Source organism: Ochlerotatus camptorhynchus, unplaced genomic scaffold (genome assembly GCF_037179485.1).
Source record: "Ochlerotatus camptorhynchus isolate MF236.1 unplaced genomic scaffold, CSIRO-AGI_Acam_v1.1 ptg000624l, whole genome shotgun sequence".
Classification (NCBI taxonomy): Eukaryota; Metazoa; Arthropoda; class Insecta; order Diptera; family Culicidae; genus Ochlerotatus; species Ochlerotatus camptorhynchus.
Genome location: NW_027041103.1, coordinates 442501 through 462251, shown reverse-complemented (window position 1 = coordinate 462251; position 19751 = coordinate 442501). Strand labels below are relative to the sequence as shown.

Below are 19751 nucleotides of genomic sequence, written 5' to 3'. Positions count from 1 at the left end.
CACCTGTATTTGTTTTTCCAATTTTTAAATAAGCTCAAAACAATTGAAAAAAGTGCTTTCTTCACAACCTTTCCTACTAAGATCATGAAATTGTTTAAAAAATATTGTACGATGGTTAAAGAAAGTATTGAAAACTGTTTAGTCACAGTGTGCAGAAATTATAAGCAAGTACCTTAGCAAATATTTTTTATTTGTTTTGTTGTAGTTATGTTTTTAAGAAGGACATGATCTAGGTTTATACAGTACCCGTTCGATTTTGGCAACAAGCCCGAAAACTTAGTGTTGCCAAAATTGAACCGTGACAAAATGTTAAATGTATCATGTAATGGGAATAGTTAAATGTATCAGTGTAGGTTCAGTTTTGACCGATCTGGGTGGATTCTACCCACATTTGGGTAGTTTTGCAATAGCGTGTAGTAAAGAAATCTGTTCAATGAATCAATGGCTTTTGACGGAGCGTCCCATTCTCAACTTCTTGCTAAATCCATATATATACACTGAGGCAAAAACATCTTAAGAATTCCATAAGACATGACTAATGAACCTGGACAATTTCGATTTAATCAGACACTTATGAATTCCATAGACATGAGTTATTTTATTTTATTTATTTATTATTCTCTTCATCAGACTTTTGTTGATAAATGATTTCGTTGATTTTAGATAGACCACTGTGAGTCATCTTTAGTACATAGACATAGTTATTGATGATACATTTTTTATTAAAAATTGTAATCTCAAGGAGCAAAAATGGAGTATTTTCCAAATCCGTTTAATTTTGGCACGGTACCAAAATCGAAACACCGTGTCAAACACGAACGGTTTTGTGGGTTTGAAATTGAACCGTGCCAAAATTACACGGGTATTGTAATTGAATAATCTTCCTTCATTTTAATATAAATATTTCTTAACGATTTGGATAGATTTTTTTTAACTTATTTTCGATGCAATACGACGCCATCGGGGGCCATTGAATTTTTGGATCAATTTCAGAATACATAAATGTCATTTATCTTAACAGGTGAACCAGGTTAGGTACATCGGGGCCAGTTGATATGTCCTCCATGTACTAATGGGAGTGAATAATCACTGTGGTTGTTTTTAATCCAGTAGTTTGCGCTAGCGCACAATGCCGCTGAAAAATAATCACAGGTAATATTCATTTCCACTTATATATACGCCATCCGTTTCAATTTCCCAGCGAGTTTCAACTTGCCCCGGTGTACCTTATTAGTTAGCATGATGGATTTTTAAACATATATATGCTTATTCCACTCATTGTTATGGTCTCAAAAGTAATCCGTCTAAGGGGCTGTTCATTAACTACGTAGACAGTTTTTTTTTATTCTTGCCCCCCCCCCCCCTCCCCCTGCGTAGGCAATTGTTCATAGACAATTTTAAAAATTTGTATGGGCCGTGGATAATTGTCACCCCCCCCCCCCCCTTGAACTGTCTACGTAGTTTATGAACAACCCCTTAAAGAAACTTCCATCATATTTTTCCTTGTGGTTAAATCATTTATCAATCAATGCATTTTTTAATTTGTGCTAACCATGCGACGTTTCACTGTTTACTTTCAGAACAACCATTATTCGCTATGGTAAGTGGACGCCCCTTACTGTACCTATCGCTACCAAGTTTAGCAATTATTATCGGCTTGGTGTGGTTTCGCCGAAAGAAATCTATTGGCTTTGATTCGGGCGGCAAAAAATCAACAGAAGAAAACGTCGAAAGTGCTGAAATTTCTGATAAAACAACTCACAATGAAGACGAGTGCGTAGGAATCGATTTAAAACACACCGAATCATTGCCTATAACCCCGTCAGCAAACGGGAAAGACGAGTCTGGTAAAAACCAATCCTCTTCATCATCGTCGTCGTGCAGCGGAAAGTCTGCCCCTATTGACATTGTATCCAATACAAGAAGTCCTCCAAAGTTTTCAGATCAACAGTTAGATGCTGAACTTCTTAAGTTGAAGATCGAAGAGTCGGATATTAGAAATCTGCGTCTGATCGAGGAACAGGACGACTATTCTAGCTTCGAGTCGCCGGTTAATCTACCTGGGACAGTTGAGCGTTTCCAAAATTTCAACAAATTCGACAAATCTTTTGAACCGCAGATGGAGCCAGTTGTTGTGAAAGCAAGTATGACGGCTAAAATCTCTCCTAAAAATTCTTTTGCCACTGAGCTGAGTTCATCAACAGAGTCGGAACCATTCAACGGACCCGTCGAAGATGCCCAAAGGCAGGACATAGTGAATAATAATACCGCTCTGGAAGAAGTCGCTGAACGTAAGACGGAATCAGTGACTGCCACTGATAATGATACTATCAATAATAATGCACTGGACAAGAAAGATACATTAAACGGTGAGGAACCTCATTCTCCGGTTGCAAGTCCTCCACTTAGCGTATGTAGTATGCATTCAGGTGATTCCGGTAAGGGATCCAGCCCACCACAGTCGGAATGTGCACCCGTCACCAGCTACGAATTTCTTTTACCGGTATACCTGGTATCGAAGCTGCTTGGTCGTAAAGCCAGTTTTGTTCAACTGATCAAGGCTAAGACTGGCGTGAATGTGTTAATCAAACGGAATATTGATACCCACAAGACGAAAATTTGCTCACTAGAAGGAACGCAAGCAGAAATCGATAACGCTTTAGCTTTGATTCGCAGGAAGTTTCCCGAGAAGAGATTTTCCGCCTTATCACTGCAACGGGTGCATGTTGGCCAAACAGACAATGTTGTGCCTTTACCATTGATTGACACAACATGTTTCCATGTAAGTAAATAGAACTTAAATTTCGATGTTACTTTCTTCGTTAAATTCTGTTTTGTGTGATTTGGAAAACCAGTTTTCACTACATAATAAATAACATAGTTATTCTTACAGATGCATCTAGAAGAAAGTCAATTAAATGTCTGAACACAATTTATATCTTCACATTTTTAATTTCCGCTTAAAGTTGCAACTGGTCGAGGGAATCAACAATGATGTGACCATCAGTTCGATTGTCAACGGAGGTCACGTCTTCCTACAGCAGCCCCTTCATCCTTCGTTTCCTTCACTGAATACAATGCAGCAATGTATGAATCAAAGCTACAATATGATCGAAACGCCACAGCTACCTGAAATCACTGATAATGCAATTTGCGTCGCGGCCGTTCAGGATAACTGGTATCGTGTCCAGGTAGTTTCGCACAATGCGGAGAATAACAGCTGTTTAGTCAAATATTTAGATTACGGAGGCTATGCCAGTGTATCAATAATTAACCTAAGACAAATAAGAACTGACTTCATGGGAGTACCGTTCCAGTCCAATGAATGTGTGCTGTCTAATGTTAAACCTATCGGTAAGCTCCGCGTTTGCACAAAGTATGCTGTCTTACCTAGGGGAATAACGGCATCAAATGTATTTTATTTTGCAGATGAGTCTGGGTGGACTAAAGAAGCATCCGAAGTTCTGTACAGCTTAACTAAAGGTTTAATTCTTCAGGCCCAGGTGGCAGGTTACACCGCCGAAGGATTGCCGGAAATCTACTTATTCGCTTCATTAGCTAGAGATGTAAGTATGCTTATATTATTTTCGTCATCATAATACACATACGATTAAACTCCCTTCGCTCAGTCGGGTAAGGCACAGTTATAAAGCAAGATCATACTGAAGGCGGCTGAGTTCGATTCCCAGTCCGGTCTAGGAATTATTCGGGTTGGACATTTTTCGCCTTCCCTATATAGGATTATACTTGCCACACAATACTAATGCAAAAATGTTACACGCTTAGATAACTCTCAATTAACAACTGTGCGAGTGTTTAAAAGAACATTAAGTTGAGAGCTGGCGTAAAGTCTCCACTGTGAGTAATAAAGAGTCCAAAGGATAAGAAAAAGACGATTCAGAAATCAAGCCAGATGGTATTTACTAAAGAGCCTGAATTTATTTCAGGCACTTTAGTATTTACCTACACGCTATTTCAAAACTACCTAAATTTGGTACCGATATGATTAAAGAGAGTATTAATTTTTAATCTTTCGATATGATTAAACTGAGTTTAATGTCAAATTGATTAAACTTCAAGCAAAATGGGAATAGTTAAATGTATCAGTGTAGGTTCAGTTTTGACCGATCTGGGTGGATTCTACCCACATTTGGGTAGTTTTGCAATAGCGTGTAGTAAAGAAATCTGTTCAATGAATCAATGGCTTTTGACGGAGCGTCCCATTCTCAACTTCTTGCTAAATCCATATATATACACTGAGGCAAAAACATCTTAAGAATTCCATAAGACATGACTAATGAACCTGGACAATTTCGATTTAATCAGACACTTATGAATTCCATAGACATGAGTTATTTTATTTTATTTATTTATTATTCTCTTCATCAGACTTTTGTTGTTAAATTGAAGATTGATGGGGAAAAGCCTATTTGGCAAGTATTTGTGCAAATAGGCTTAAAAAACCCCCATTTCTTTTCGAAAGACAAGGAACAATGTAAAAAGGACACAAAAACAGAACAATTATAAAAATAAACACCAAATAATAATAATATCAAAAAAAAAATAATAATAATATCAAAAAAAAATAATATGGTTTTCCGCATAAAAATAAATCTCGTCCTATGGCATGGAGTTTTTTTTCCTTGATTTGTTTTCCGTCGATCTTGTTTTCCGTGCTGAGCACCAATGCTACCGACGCCAGGAAGGCAGCTCCCACACACCTGGACCGTACCTATCGTCCCATCAACTCATGAACCGGGGACCAACGGCTTTACTTTCCTTCCGAAGGAAGGCGTGATCAGAGATGTTATACCTCAGAACATCCCGGCGGTGCCGACTGGGATTGAACCCAGGCCTGCTGGGGTGAGAGGTAATCACGCTTACCACTACACCACCGGCGCCGTTATGGCTTGGTGGTTACTTGGGTAGAATTACGATTTTCATCATATGTTTCGTATGAACAAGCATTTTGAGCTCTGAAAATAGTTTCATACGTCACGTATGTTATTAATAGCATGCGTATGAAAATTACATAACTCAAAAATGATTCCCATACGAAATGAGCCAAATTTTATACGAGGCTGCAATGAACTTTATGAGTTGATATTGTGTTAAAAAAAACATACGTCGTTCGTATGAAACGCTGTTCAAAACAAAACAATATGGTGTACGAGCCGAAATTACTAGCGTATGTTAAAGTTCCGTTGGAAACTTGGGCTGTATTGAGAGGTAAAAACGCTGAATTCTAAATAATTTTCCGGATCCTAGAGTGCCTGCCTTTCCCTTAGCTCAGTCGGTAAAGGTGCAGCTACAAAGCAAGACCATGCTGGAGGTGGCTGGGTTCAATTCCCGGTCCGCTCTAGGAATTTTTCGGGTTGGAAAATTTCTCGACTTCCCTGGGCATAGAAGTATGATTGGACTTGCCACACAATTATACTAATGCAAAAATGGTACAGGCATCGAAAGCTCTCAATTAATAACTGTGGAAGTGCATCTAGAACACTAAGTTGAGAGCACGCAATAAGGTAATATGCGATATGCAATAAGCTTGAAATGCGAATGGCTTTAATAACAACCATTATCACGTACACGTGATGAACTAGCCAGCCTACGGCTAAAAATCACGGTAATAAAGAAAGAAAAAAAAACCGCGTATATCCAGAAGAGCGATTTGATTTGGACGTGATTTGCTTAATGGCTAGAACAAAACGTAAGAAGGTAATGTAAAGATTCATCGGGCCAGAGCCCTTTTGTGGCTTATCGGCTGCATCTCTTAGAATGGAGCTAAAAGCGTGGGAATCTTCAAAAGTGGAGGAAAACTGGAAGAACACTTCCATTGCTAGGCAGTCGAAGCGATTTATTAATCCAAACATTTCTGTGACCCACAAAATCCTGGAACTTTCTAAGAAAGATCTTAGTATATATGCAGGTCTTATAACAGGTCATTGTCCGAGCCGTTATCACTTGAAGCTGATTGGAAAACTTCAAGATGATGTGTGTCGCTTCTGTGGCATAGAAAAGGAAGACTCGGAACATTTGCTATGCCACTGTCCGGCAATTTTCAATAAAAGGCGTAAGTTCTTCGACAAGGGGCTGATAGAACCCTTTGACATTTGGAGAACAACTCCCAGTACGGCAGTGCACTTTATTCGAAGTATAATGCCGTGCTGGGATAATGCTATTAGTCAAACGATGGCGATCACTCCTAATAATAGTGATACAGCATCTTGATATAGCTAAAGAAAAAAAAAAATGGGGAATATATCACAATAGATCAGAAAAATGGTCGCAGTGATGAAAATACCCGACAAGGAAAAAAAAAAAATGTAAAGATTACTTCAAATATTTACTATCAATTTGTCCACAGAATCTGCCTAATATCAAAATACCGCGGTTACTGCAATCCTGTTGCGATAACGTTTAAGTTAAAGTTTGAACCAGTGGCGACAATAGCCAGGCAGATTGTAGTCCCTGCACTTAAAATTTTAAAGTTAATTTTTAGTTATACAAAAACTATAAAATTAATTTGCAAGAAAAAAAAAAACTACAAATAGCTACAATGAAATTCATAGTTGATTCGATTGCTTTTCGTATTTCTCTCGTTTCTCATTCATTCGAATGAAACGTAAATTTCATACTCATAACGTATCATTTTCATATGACACATTTATGAAATCCATATGTGTCTACTGCAAAAACATAAATGATAACAGAGGTGCGCGTTCAGTAAACATTTTATATTATTTTTTATTTAACGAGGTTCAGTAAACATTTTATACAAACCCCAAAAGAAATCATCTGTGTCATTTTATTTAAATTTATTTAAGGAATAAATGTTTGATATGAATAAATTTCTGAAATATTAATTCTACACAGCCAGGCATGGAAAATCATTTGCATTCATTTCTCTTTTTTCAACAACAGAGGAACTTTTGAACTTCGTGAAATTCAAGTTTTCACTGCAAATTGGCCGTCGGGTGAATGCCTTGTATTGGCCGAAACCTTGGACGGATACAAACGTCTTCTCAAGTATCTTACTGAGAAGCAGCACCATTTTTTTACTTACTACACCAAAACTGAACGTGTGTTCAAGGTATGTATGTACCAATGGTATGATATGGTATGAATACCATAAAGTAAATTACGAAGAAGCCAAACGTAGACTATGTACAATAAATTGGCAAAATTTAATAATTATTGAAGGAAATGTCGATACTGAAGTAGAAAAATTTCACTCAATTCTTCAAAGCCTAATTTTAGAAACTGTACCATCAAAAAAAAAGAAGACGAACACAAAACAATAAACTACCCGCATGGTTCAATCCACAACTGAAAAATTTAAAGAATAAAAACAGAAAGCTCATAAACTATACAAAAAAGAAAAAACTGAAACCAATTTGCGAAACTATCACAACTTATGCAACCAATTAAATACAGCCATCAACTCTGTATATGAGGACTATAACCGCAAAGTCGGAAATGAAGTCAAATCATGTCCTAAGAACTTTTTTAATTAAACACGAAATTAAAAAGCAGCAATTTTCCTTCGCGAATGAATTTGGATGCAAATGTAGGTGAGAATTCTTCTGAAATTTGCAATCTCTTTGCAAATTTCTTCCAAGAAGTATACACCACATTTTCCGAAGAAGATCGTGACCGCGATTTCTTTGCATTCATTCCTGAAATTTCTAAAAACATCTCTATCAACCAACTTTCTCAACATGAAGTCCTCAATGCACTAAAAAACTTAAACGCGTCGAAAGGGTCTGGACCTGACGGCATCGCACCCATATTTTTGAAAAACCTTTCTGAAGAACTCGCATTTCCACTAGAGCGTCTTTTCAACATGTCTCTGAAAAATGGAAAATTCCCTGAAATTTGGAAATCATCTTATTTGGTACCTATTTTCAAATCAGGTGCAAAATCAGACATTCGAAATTATCGTGGAATTGCTATTATTTCTTGCATTCCAAAACTTTTTGAATCAATCGTAAAGGGCAATATTTTTCAGCAGGTGAAAAATCTAATTACAAGTAAACAGCACGGCTTTTTTAAAGGTCGCTCAACTACCTCTAATCTTCTAGAATATGTATCTTTCATTATTAAAGCGTTGACAGTGGCAAGCACGTTGAAGCGCTATACACCGACTTCAGTAAAGCATTTGACCGCATCGACATACCATTATTAATCCTCAAATTGCAGAAAATAGGAATGGAGCCTGGACTTTTGAATTGGCTTCAATCATACCTAACACATCGTAAACAAATAGTTCGCTTTCAAAATAAACTTTCAGAGCCAATTTCAGTCACCTCTGGGGTACCCCAGGGTTCTCATTTAGGCCCACTTCTTTTTATTTTGTACATAAACGACATTTCCTACATACTTAAAAAAATAAAATTGCTTGTATATGCAGACGACATGAAGCTCTTTATGGAAATAAGTAATTCTAGCGATGCAGAAGAATTCCAGAATGAAATCAATATATTCCACACCTGGTGTAGTAAAAGTCTACTTCAACTGAACGTAAAAAAATGTAATGCAATAGCATTTAGCAGAAAAATTGAAACACCGCATATTGAAATATCATTAGGCAACCAAATAGTAGAAAAAAGTAAAATTGTAAGAGATCTAGGTGTAATCCTAGACTCCAAACTAACTTTTATAGAACATTATAATACTATCATTAGTAAAGCAAACAGAATGCTACACACTAATCCAGCATTTAGTTGTTCGGTAGTTTTTTGTACTGGGCTTACACGGTAAAATGAAAGATTTACTGAAAATTCAGTTTCAATCAGGTGAATAACTGACGTTCTGTAAAACAAAAACTGAACTTCGGTATCGTTTGATGCAAAATACTGTACACAGAATATTTATTTACTGAGAAAGTCGTTAGTTTCCAAATTTTCGTCATTTCACGAAAAGTCAGTAAAAATAATTACTATGCACAAAGTAGTCTTTATTTTTTTTCCGACTGGTCAGCAAAATAGCCACCTTGTTTTACCGACCACGAATTGTAAAACTCTAACCTGTCAATTTTATTCCCGCCGCCATTTTAGCTTCAGTAAAATCCGGGAGCAAGTGTTTAATTGCGCAGTTTTGTTAAAATTTGAATTATATCATGAATTATATCATGACGGAACTGAGAAAGCTCGACAGCAAAATTGAAGAACTATTTCGTTAGTGCCAACAATTATTATTTACTCTTTTTGCAGTTCCTTGATCTCCAACAAATTTTGATTAACAAAATAAATGTTTACATTGTTTGCTTTCACTGTCGACGCGCTGTTCCGGGGTACGTCAAGGGATTAAGTCTTCATATTAATTGGCATATCATAAACGGTGAATTGCACCAGGATTCCTGCTTTTATTACTGCACATTCACTACTTTTAATATAACTGGGTAACACGGTATAATAATGAACCGAATAACTGTCTTGTCAGTTAAATTGCAGCAAAATAAACAAAACAAAATACTGGGTTTCCAGTATACGCAACTTGAACCAATTACTGAATGAACAGTTATTTTTGACAGATTGACTTTACTGACAGTTCGGTAGTGCAAATATTTCTGTGATGATTACTGGGCGATCCGCAATTCAAAAACCCAGTAAAATTTTACTGACTCCAGTAATCTAAAGTTAGTGTGTAGGCTTCATCAAAAGGTTCAGTCATAATTTCGAAGACCCATACACTATTAAGCTTTTATATACCACTTATGTAAGGCCAATTCTGGAATACTGCCACCTAGTATGGAATCCATACATTTCCATACACGAAGAACGCATAGAATCTGTCCAAAAACAATTCCTTTTATATGCTTTACGTAAATTGAATTGGACTGCATTTCCATTACCATCTTATGAAGCGCGCTGCATGCTCATCAATATACAAACACTTAAGGAGCGCCGCCAATTTGCAATGCTTTTCTTCATCAACGACATTATTTCAATGCGCATAGATTCGGCAGAAATTCTCGCACAATTAAATTTTTACACACCTTGTCGATATCTTAGAACACGGAATTTATTTTCAGAAACATCGTACAGAACAAACTATGCAAAAAATAACCCAATCAATCGAATGATGCGCCTATATAATTTGCATTGCGGAACTATTGACATCACTATGTCCAAGCAGCAAATAAAAACTAAGCTAAAACAGAATAGAATTAATGCATAGTATGTAAGTAAACATTGTAATAATCATTGTATGTAGTCTACACTGGCTTGACGAAATGGAAATAAATAAATAAGTATGTATGTAAGTAGCCACCATCCTAGCTTGGGTCTTGCCCTGCATGCGGCTCCACTCAAAAGCAAGATCAAATTCCATCATCATTCTGAATTCAACATACTGCTGCATGAAGGGCCAAAAAGGGTTTGACGGGCCCGTAAGCAGAGGCACTTACGCGAAACCCGCGGGAATAAGAGAATCTCCTTCCAACAATATGATCCAACAAAATGAATAACGAAATTCGCAATACATGTTAAGCTTTCCACGGGATGGTTTGTTTAAAAAGAGCGCGTCAAATTCATTGCAACTGTTGGAGTGAAATGTAACTATCTAAAATGACAGTACACATTCCCTCCTAGACTCCGGTTGGCACTCCACTCCATTGTCCAGTTACAACTTCAATGATGCCCTGATGCTCCCTCCCGTCCCAGTATTTATTGTAATGTACATTATGAATTTATATATAGTCATGTGATATATAATGTATATAAAATATGTAGTAAAATGAAAAATATAATAAAAAAAAATGTTTTACAAAATACAAATAACCTAGATTGTTGGGTCCTATACACACACTTTTTGTTTTATGTGCCATGAAATGACATAATTCATCATTGTATGTTTTGAAAATATAATACTTAAGTATTGAATCAATAGACCGAAAATCGAGGTTATTTGGACATGAGACATTATATTTAAAAGGATACTACCAAACCGACCATCAAACGCACTGCCCACAAAAGCAGACACGTCCCCTCGAAAATGCAATCGAGAAATGTACAAGAACAATCCTCAACTGGAACGTACTCACCAAATTAATATTTCCGGGAGCGCATTCCCGATGTCGTCGAACGGCAAAAAAAGGTAACTCGGTGAGCAAATTTGTGATACGGAATTTTGACTGAATTTTCACTGAAAACAACCACGAATTTCACCACACCCAACTGCGAAACACGTTCAGAAGCACTTTTGGTACACTCGCGATGCCACAAATTTCTGGTCCGGGAGAAACAATCAAACCACGCAGCGCCAAATCTTCTGATGCTTGCAATTTTGCAAACATGATGAATCATGTTTCTTTCTCGATTCTAAAACTTCTCGGAAAGCGAGAAAACCACCACTTACACACGTATAACCGTCCGGAAGGCAGAGTGCCAGCGCTAATCCGGCAAATGCAGCAGAAAACTATGAAAGCGAAGGCACGCACAAAACAGAGAACAAACACAACGAACTGAACGTGTGTTCAAGGTTGTCATGAAAGGTCTAACCAGTGGTGAATCCCTGGATAAGATCAAAGATGAACTGGCAAAATTACTTGGAGTTATGCCAGTCCAAGTAATCAAAATGAAAATGAAATCCCGTCCTGGTGGTTCACGCAACGGGATTTCCAATGATTTTTATTTAGTTCACTTCAAGTCTAGTGAAATAAGCAACCTTAAGGCCTAAGAAAAAGCTAGCCTTATGTTCCATGTCCGAGTGAAGTGGAAACACTTCAGGAAGACTGAAGGAAATTTCCAAAGCCTCACCCAGGGGTCACGGAACAAAAAATTGCTACATGCCAGCTATATGCATGATTTGTGGTGATTCCTCTCACGCAAAGGACGACTGTTAGGGAAAATTTAAAATTAAATGTTTTTAATTAACTTGTCCAATTTTTGGGAATGTAAGACTTGCAAAGCGATCCTAAAATATATTTGTCTTCTTCTTTTGTTTATTATAGAGACCTTCAGCCTTTAGCTGGTTCGGCTATTTCCCTACAATCTCGTTCTAAGCGACAGGTAGGAAACGCTCCACGCTCCCGAACAGGTACAAATTCCTCTAATGTTAACAACGGTCATCGAGGAACAAATTCTACATTCGTATCCGTAGGTACAAATATCACCCCTGCTTCAAATTCTTCATCTATACCTGCTCCTCTCGCTGCTAACAATGTTCAGCGAGTAACTAGAGCTACCTATGCTGCAATTGCACCGGGTAAAAATCAAAATACTAGCCACCATGATTCTAACGGAAATTTGGATAATTTTGACTCAGGAAGCATTACTGCTCCTAAAATGGATTTTTTACAGAAATCATTAATGGACATGATTACTGATATACCTACTATTCAAACTGGAGTAAAATTTGCAAACAATATAGTCATGACTTTGAAATTCAGTAATGAATTTTAAATCTTAAAATATTTTAAATTGGAATGCTCGATCTCTTAAAGATAATGAAGACGAGCTATTTAACTTTTTGAGAGTTTATAACGTGCATATTGCCGTAATAACTGAAACGTTCCTTAAACATGACCATAAGGTTAAAAAGGACGCAAATTATTTCATTTATCGAAATGATCGTCTTGATGGACCCTGTGGTGGCGTTGTTATCATTGTTCATAGACGAATCAAATTCATTTTGACTAAAACAATGTTTTAAGAAATTATGGAATAATAAGATACTATGAACATATTTTGTTTATGTAAACAACAAGAAAAGATTGTTAAGTTTGTGTTTGACACATAATACCTGCCAATTTTGCTACATGAGAGTCGCAATAAGCGATTTTGTAATTTATCTCACCCACTCTTCGCTCTTCACTCTTCGCGAAGAGGCAATCAGAAAAACGCTCATTGTGACTCTGTCAAAGCTAAATTTGCAGGTTTGATGTGTGAAACACAAACTTTACAATCTTTTCTTATTACTTACACATACAAAATATCATCATAACAGGCATAACATTTGATAACGGCACAAAAGCATTTATAAACAAACTTTCTAAGGCCCTTTACACGCGAACCAAAGTACGCCCCATGCAAACCAATACCACTTTCGGAAAGGTGATAGTTGCCTCTATCCGATGATGTTGTTGGTTTGTGTGGGCGTACTTTGGTTCGCGTGTAAAGGGCCTTAGAAAGTTTGTTTACAAATGCTTTTGTGCCGTTATCAAATGTTATGCCTGAACTTACATTTACAGCTGCCTAATGCGTAGGCCAGCAAAAGAATGTTCTCAAGGGTGACCTTCTGAAAATTATTATTCATTATTAGTGATTTTAATGCTTTTCGTCAGCAAGAAATCCTTCAACTATTGATTTGGTCTTAACTGATTCATGTCAACTTGGTAGCCAATTGGTTACCCATGCTGACTTCGGTTCTGATCACCTTCCAGTACCTTTTGAAATATCCCAAGAAATAATTTCTAATCCCAACAGCTGTACTTTCAATTACCATAGAGCTGATTGGGAGCAATATCGAACATTTATGGAATATAACTTCGATCCAAACATTCCTTTGCAAACCAAAGATGAAATTAATTATGCTCTTGAATCTCTGACTACTTCTATAGTTGAAGCAAGAGCTGCCTCAGTTCCAAAATGCGAGGTTAAATTCGATTCAATTATAATAGACGACGATCTTCAGCTCTTGATCCGTCTTAAAAATGTCCGTAGGAGACAATATCAAAGAACACGCGATCCTGCCATGAAAGTTATCTGGCGGGATTTGCAAAAACAAATTAAAAAGCGATTCTCTGCCCTGAGGAACAAAACTTTTGAAAATAATGTTTCTAAATCCAAACCCTTCTGGAAACTCACAAAAATTTTGAAAAAAAAACTAAAAAGCCTATTCCAGCGCTTTAAGAAGGTGGTTTAATTTTGATCACAAATCCGGAAAATGCTATGAAACTTACTAAGCAATTCGAGAGTTCCCATAATTTCAGTTTGGTTCTTACTAGCCCTATTGAGAATCAGGTTGCTCGGGATTTTCTGAATATTTTCTCTCGGAAAAATATTTTTGATGATTCCTGGGGGACTGATTTGGACGAAGTAAGATCTACAATTAAAAAGTTTCATAATATGAAAGCTCTAGGTGATGATGGAAATTTTGATATCATCAAAAAACTCTTAAGAGAATACCTTGTCTTTCTTGGTAAAATTATGTAACAGATGTTTCCATTTGGCATACTTTCCTGCTAAATGGAAAAAAAATGCAAAAGTTGTTCCAATTTTGAAGCCGGATAAAAATCCAGTTGAAGCTTCTAGCTACCGTCCAATAAGTTTACTTTCTTCAATAAGTAAACTTTTTGAAAAGATAGTTTTAAATAGAATGATGCTTCACATCAATACGAACTCAATTTTTGCTGATGGGCAGTTTGGATTTCGCCATGGGAATTCAACTAATCAACTCATAAGAGTTACCAATTTAGTTCGTTCAAACAAATCTGAAGGCTGCTCAACTGGAGTTGCTCTTCTAGACATAGAAAATGCATTCGACAGTGTTTGGCATAAAGGTTTGATTGCTAAATTAAAAAAAAAAAAGTTTAATTTTCCACTCTATAGGGTAGAGCATTACTTCGTCGTAATCGCCCATTTCCGTTCTATCGATCATAAAAGATAAATAATATCAATGATTTCACCGTGCCCAAATCACAAATAGGTTTGTTCTGATGCGTTAGTTCATTAGCTACAACATAAATCCTATTAGAGCGCATTGTATGGATATTTACACTCATTGTTCTCAAAACAAATGAAGCGCTTCTAGAGAATCCCCTTTTTCTACGTTTATCCGTAGGACGAAGAAAATCTAATGGCGTTTCAATGCGTTAGGACGGAATTGAAACTCGTAGAACGAATTTAGAATCAAGTAGCATTGTTAGATTTTTAACAATATCTCAACAATTTGTGACTCTTTATCAAATCCAACAGAACGTATGGAAAGGTGAATAGATTTATCAGTAATTTTCACAGAAATATTCCGATTTTTGTTCAAACCCGTTCAAAAATAGGGGTTAAGCGCGGGTTGTGCTTAGTAGGACGGAAATTAGATCAAAAACCTTATTATTAAATTAGTTCAAAATTATTCTCTGCAGGTAAATTATCAAAATTCCAAATATGAAGGGTAGCATTCTTGGGCCTTTATTGTATACATTTGTACATTTTCACTTCGGACCTCCCTGGTTTGCCTCAGGGTTGCCACAAATCTTTGTTCGTCGATGACACAGGTATTTCTGCTAAAGGAAGAAGTCTTCGTGTCATTTGTAGCAGTCTGCAGAAAAGTGTAGATATTTTCTCTTCTTATTTACAAAAATAGAAGATTTCTCTCAATGCTTCCAAAACTCAACTTAAAATATTTCCACAGAAGCCTAGAGCTTCCCTTTTTGAAACTTAGTAGTAGTCACATAGTCACTATGAACGAAGTTCCAATTTCTTGATCAAACCAAGTGAAATATCTTGGATTAATACTTGACCAAAAATTTATTTTAAATATCACATTGAGGGCATTCAAGCATAATGTAATAAATATATAAAATGTTTGTATCTTCTTAGTATTTATAAACAGGGAATCCAAACTTTGCCTGACGAATAAACTTCTAATATTTAAACAAGTCTAAATGTCATGCTTTACGCTGTGCCAATATGGTCTGGTTGTTGCTCTACCACGAAAAAAGCACTTCAAAGGATTCAGTACAAAGTTCTGAAGATGATTGTGAAGTTGCCATGTGTATATGCTTACGATTTCGCATAGTGAATACCCCTATTGTGTTAGATATTTGTATTTAAGTAAACAACCTGTTTATATTAAAGGTGACGTGATGTAGTCAGTAATGTATCTTTCTTACGCTTTAATTAATTTTTTTTCTCGTCTATTTCACAGAACGTAATATTTATTAATCAAGAGTTGGCTGCTCGCCAGCTGGCAGTGTGGGAGGAATAGACATGCAACAGTGTTCTTCGATAGAAACCTCAATGGCTGATTATTGAATAAGTAGTAAACAATGAATGAATCGTATAAACAAACATACAAAAACCTTATTGAAATTCTTGAGAGGATAAGCATTAGTGTGCTGTTGAAGTAATTATGTAATTACATATTGCTAGCTGTACAAAAAGGAACAACTGCAACAACATGTCAAATGCTTATAGTTACATATTGAGTGCTCGCTAGAGGAAACCCCTATGAGTGCTCGTCAAGATATGATTCAACTATGTACATCTGCGTAATGAGAGAAAAAGGATTACTAAATGCATAAAACAAAAAACACAAAAACAGAAGAAATACAGAGCAATCTTATTCCAGCAAGGAGTTTCGAAAAGCAAAGTTTCAAACTAGCATATAGGTTTTAAGAGAACATGTACTGATTTGTTAGGAATACACCATACGATAACTTTTATTTTCATGTTTTTATCGTTTATCTTTTCATTAATCAAAAATTAGAAAAAAATCGGTTTGTTTTTTTTTAACAACTTAAGAGGTAATAGTACATTTGATTCCTTCTATTAACTATGACACGCGAACTCAGGCAATAAGGTTTTATATAGCTTCAATACTCGTCACACTCGATAGGCTCACCAACGTAGCAGACATGTCAGGTGTTCTTTCTGCTCTTGAAACGATGTTTATTGTTTTTTCTTTTTATTTTATGTATTACAATAAAATGTATGTAAATAGATGCTATTTCGATATTTAGGTTCGTAAAAAGGTTTTTCAAACCGCAATAGGTAGAATACAAGGTAAATTGCAAAATCAGTTTGTTGTGCAGACTACTAGCAAGAATCAATCATTTCGAGAAATCATTTTTATTCGTTCCGTTGTATCATGATTTACAGTTTAAATTGTAACTTTAAGGTATTCCTGTGATTATTATATACAAAGAATGAGCAAAAATGTAGAGAAACATTGATTTATTTGAAATGTTAGTGGTGTTCTAGCAATCAATATCAATAAACAAGGAACGTAAATTAATGTATGAACTAAATACATGCTACTAATGTAGAAGAATAGTACATCCAAATACATATACAGATTGTTCATTTTTGTTTTTTTTTTTTATAAGTCAGTTCCTCAAGAGTAGATTATACTGCAAAAATAATACGGTAAAATCAAACGCAAATTAGAAAACACATCAACTATCAAATTATAACACTCTGGAATGTGCTGTTAGTTTGGAATATATTCCATAGGTAGCATGTTTTAGAAATTCGATCAAAACCCAGTGTATTGAACAAAACAAATTACGCACTAGCAAACATTGTCGAAAATTTCAGGATAAAAACCAAGCAGTTTCTTGACGCAATTTTCTCACATGTTTTCCGTTCCTAATAATACTGGATAGCAGTCACATGGGAACGTTTATTAACTTATTGAAACTGCATCATCTATTTCACTTCGAAAAGTGTATAGGTCCTACCTAGCAAAGAGTGGCAAATTAAACGATTTATGTTAGGAAACCTTCCTTGAAGCGAGCATCCTTGAACACATTTATTTTAGAATGCAGCACTTGGATCAACCAACTATACTAAGGAACAACTGCCTTTAAATCAATTCAAATGGTGAAAATGGATATTAAGAAGTAACTCTGTTTAGACCACGTGGTGCACACAAAAGGATACTAAATTTGGCTGATAATCCGAGCGATCTAGCGAAAAGGAGCATTTTTGATGAACGAAGGCTGCATTGCTGAAATATTTTTTTTTAAATCGGATAATAGTTTTTGATGATTTACACTTCGCGCTTTCAATTTTCGGATGAATGTTAAAATGGTTTTGAAAAACCTGTGTTATGTAAATACAAAAGAAATATACATATAAACCAATTTATTTCTTGAGTTTTGAATCATTGTTTTACGTAAGAAAGAAATTCATTAACTTAGAGGTACCATTCGAATCGTGGTGGGATGTGGTAATGTGGTCTACCAACTCAATCACCTTGGTGAGTATCCTGTTGGTTTGGTAATGTTCGTTCGCTGCCTGATTTTTTCGTGATTTCCAGGAATAACGCTTTACCACGTGCGACTGGTTGTATGTCATTTGGCCTAAACTCGTTTGGCATAATGGTATATTGGCATAATGCATACAATTATGAATAAAAAACAAGATTTTTCCTTCTTCTAATCGAGAGCAGCTCTTTCGAGTTTTACTGCTCATGGTTTTGTGAGTCAATATGCATGTTAATATGTTAACCTTATGCCAAACGACTTTAGGTCAATCTGCATTATGTTAAACGACTTTAAGCCAAACGTGACACAATTCTTGCGACCATATGCCGTAAACAAGACGTCATTATGTGTGAACCGGGATTTGAAAACAACCGGGAGTTTGATTGACATCTAACAATATTTTGTTGTAACTATATTAATCGAATTCTGTTAATAAATAATTTAATTCCGATATCTTCAATATTTCGGTTATAATCCTGAATGCTTGAGCCCATGTTTTTACTTTTTCATAGTACAGGATACCAAAAATTAGCAAGTGTTTGTAGTATTGACTATTTTTGATAATTTTAGAACTTTAAAAAATTTCATGTCACAAATTTTAGAACATTTTGCCATTTCTGGGATATTTCATGCCGTTTTATAAGTATACCTATTACGTTGTTTTTCCTTTTAATTCTACTACTATTGTTATTAATCAACATTCAACACTCAATGGGTAAAGTATGAAATTTGAGATGAATTTGAAACAAGGGGAACTTGGAGTGTAGAGTGCACTGCCCACCGGTTGATGCTGACGTCTGGCCAACTAAGTGGTCTAATGATTTCTAAATGGACAATACAGTGCAGGGGGATATTTTATTTTATAATAATCTTTGAATCATTTTCCCCAGGGAACGCATAGGGAAAGCATAATGTTCACACTTGAAGGGTTCAGAGCGGCTGAGCTGTTCGATGGTAGCTTGACCTTCCTTTCAAAACCAATTTGGCTCTAGAACAATTTTAAACTTTTTCTGCATTATTCACATGTTGCAATTATTGGAAAAAGTTCGATATAAAGTAGTTCAATACAATTCAATAGAAATGCCAAAATCTTACCGAGTAGTTCTTGTTCTGATTTCGGTAGAGTTTGTTGAGGCCGGGAATAGTTTCTGAGTATGTTGTTTGTGGATTCCCATTTTGAAATAACTCAGATTAGGGGCTGTTCATAAACTACGTAGACAGTTTTTTGGGATTCTTGACCCCCCCCCCTCCCCCTGCGTAGACAATTGTCCATACAAAAATTTTAAAATTTGTATGGGCCGTGGATACTTGTCAACCCCCCCCCCCCCCCCTAAACTGTCTACGTAGTTTATGAACAGCCCCTTAGCACAGAGTAATAGTTTTATTGCTAGGGAACTTTCTTTTGGGATCGTCTTTTCTTCATACAATTCTCTTTATTCATACTATATTAATCATGATCAGTCTTAGAAAATGTTATATGTTTAAGCCCAGTTCTAGATTAGTATGTTATTAATATCTTTTACATTGCAACTCGTGAGAGGTTACCTAATATGGGTTCTTTTTTTTCATCCACAATAGTTGGGGGGGGGGGGGGGGGTGGATCTGAGAGCTGAATAGAGGCAAATAAAATAGGGAGCACAACACCATGACCCAAACGACTAACCAACACATGCGGCTCGCACTTAACTTGTTCTATTTCTTTCTTCCTCTCATGTACCAATATTAACTGCCTGTGAACAAATTGGAACACGGCCAGATATTCAATAGGAGGAAAAATAACGAGAAAGCATGAGTAAGAAAAGAAAATACGACATGCATC

At 36.1% G+C, this 19751-nt stretch overlaps 1 protein-coding gene across 3 annotated transcripts in view; it reads left to right on the top strand.

Moving 5' to 3' along the window:
* The window catches only part of spoon (spoonbill), a 32090-nt gene extending 14277 nt beyond the window's left edge, over nucleotides 1-17813 (top strand). For 2 of the 3 annotated variants that reach the window (XM_065237476.1, XM_065237477.1), the window contains exons 2-5: nucleotides 1581-2782; nucleotides 2967-3354; nucleotides 3430-3566; nucleotides 15871-17813. In XM_065237476.1, the coding sequence (XP_065093548.1) occupies nucleotides 1598-2782; nucleotides 2967-3354; nucleotides 3430-3566; nucleotides 15871-15930 (1770 nt within the window). In that variant the 5' untranslated portion in view covers nucleotides 1581-1597 and the 3' untranslated portion in view covers nucleotides 15931-17813. The remainder of the gene's footprint in view (nucleotides 1-1580; nucleotides 2783-2966; nucleotides 3355-3429; nucleotides 3567-15870) is intronic. The other variant, XM_065237478.1, reaches the window with a different exon arrangement.
* Nucleotides 17814-19751: the final 1938 nt, after the last annotated feature.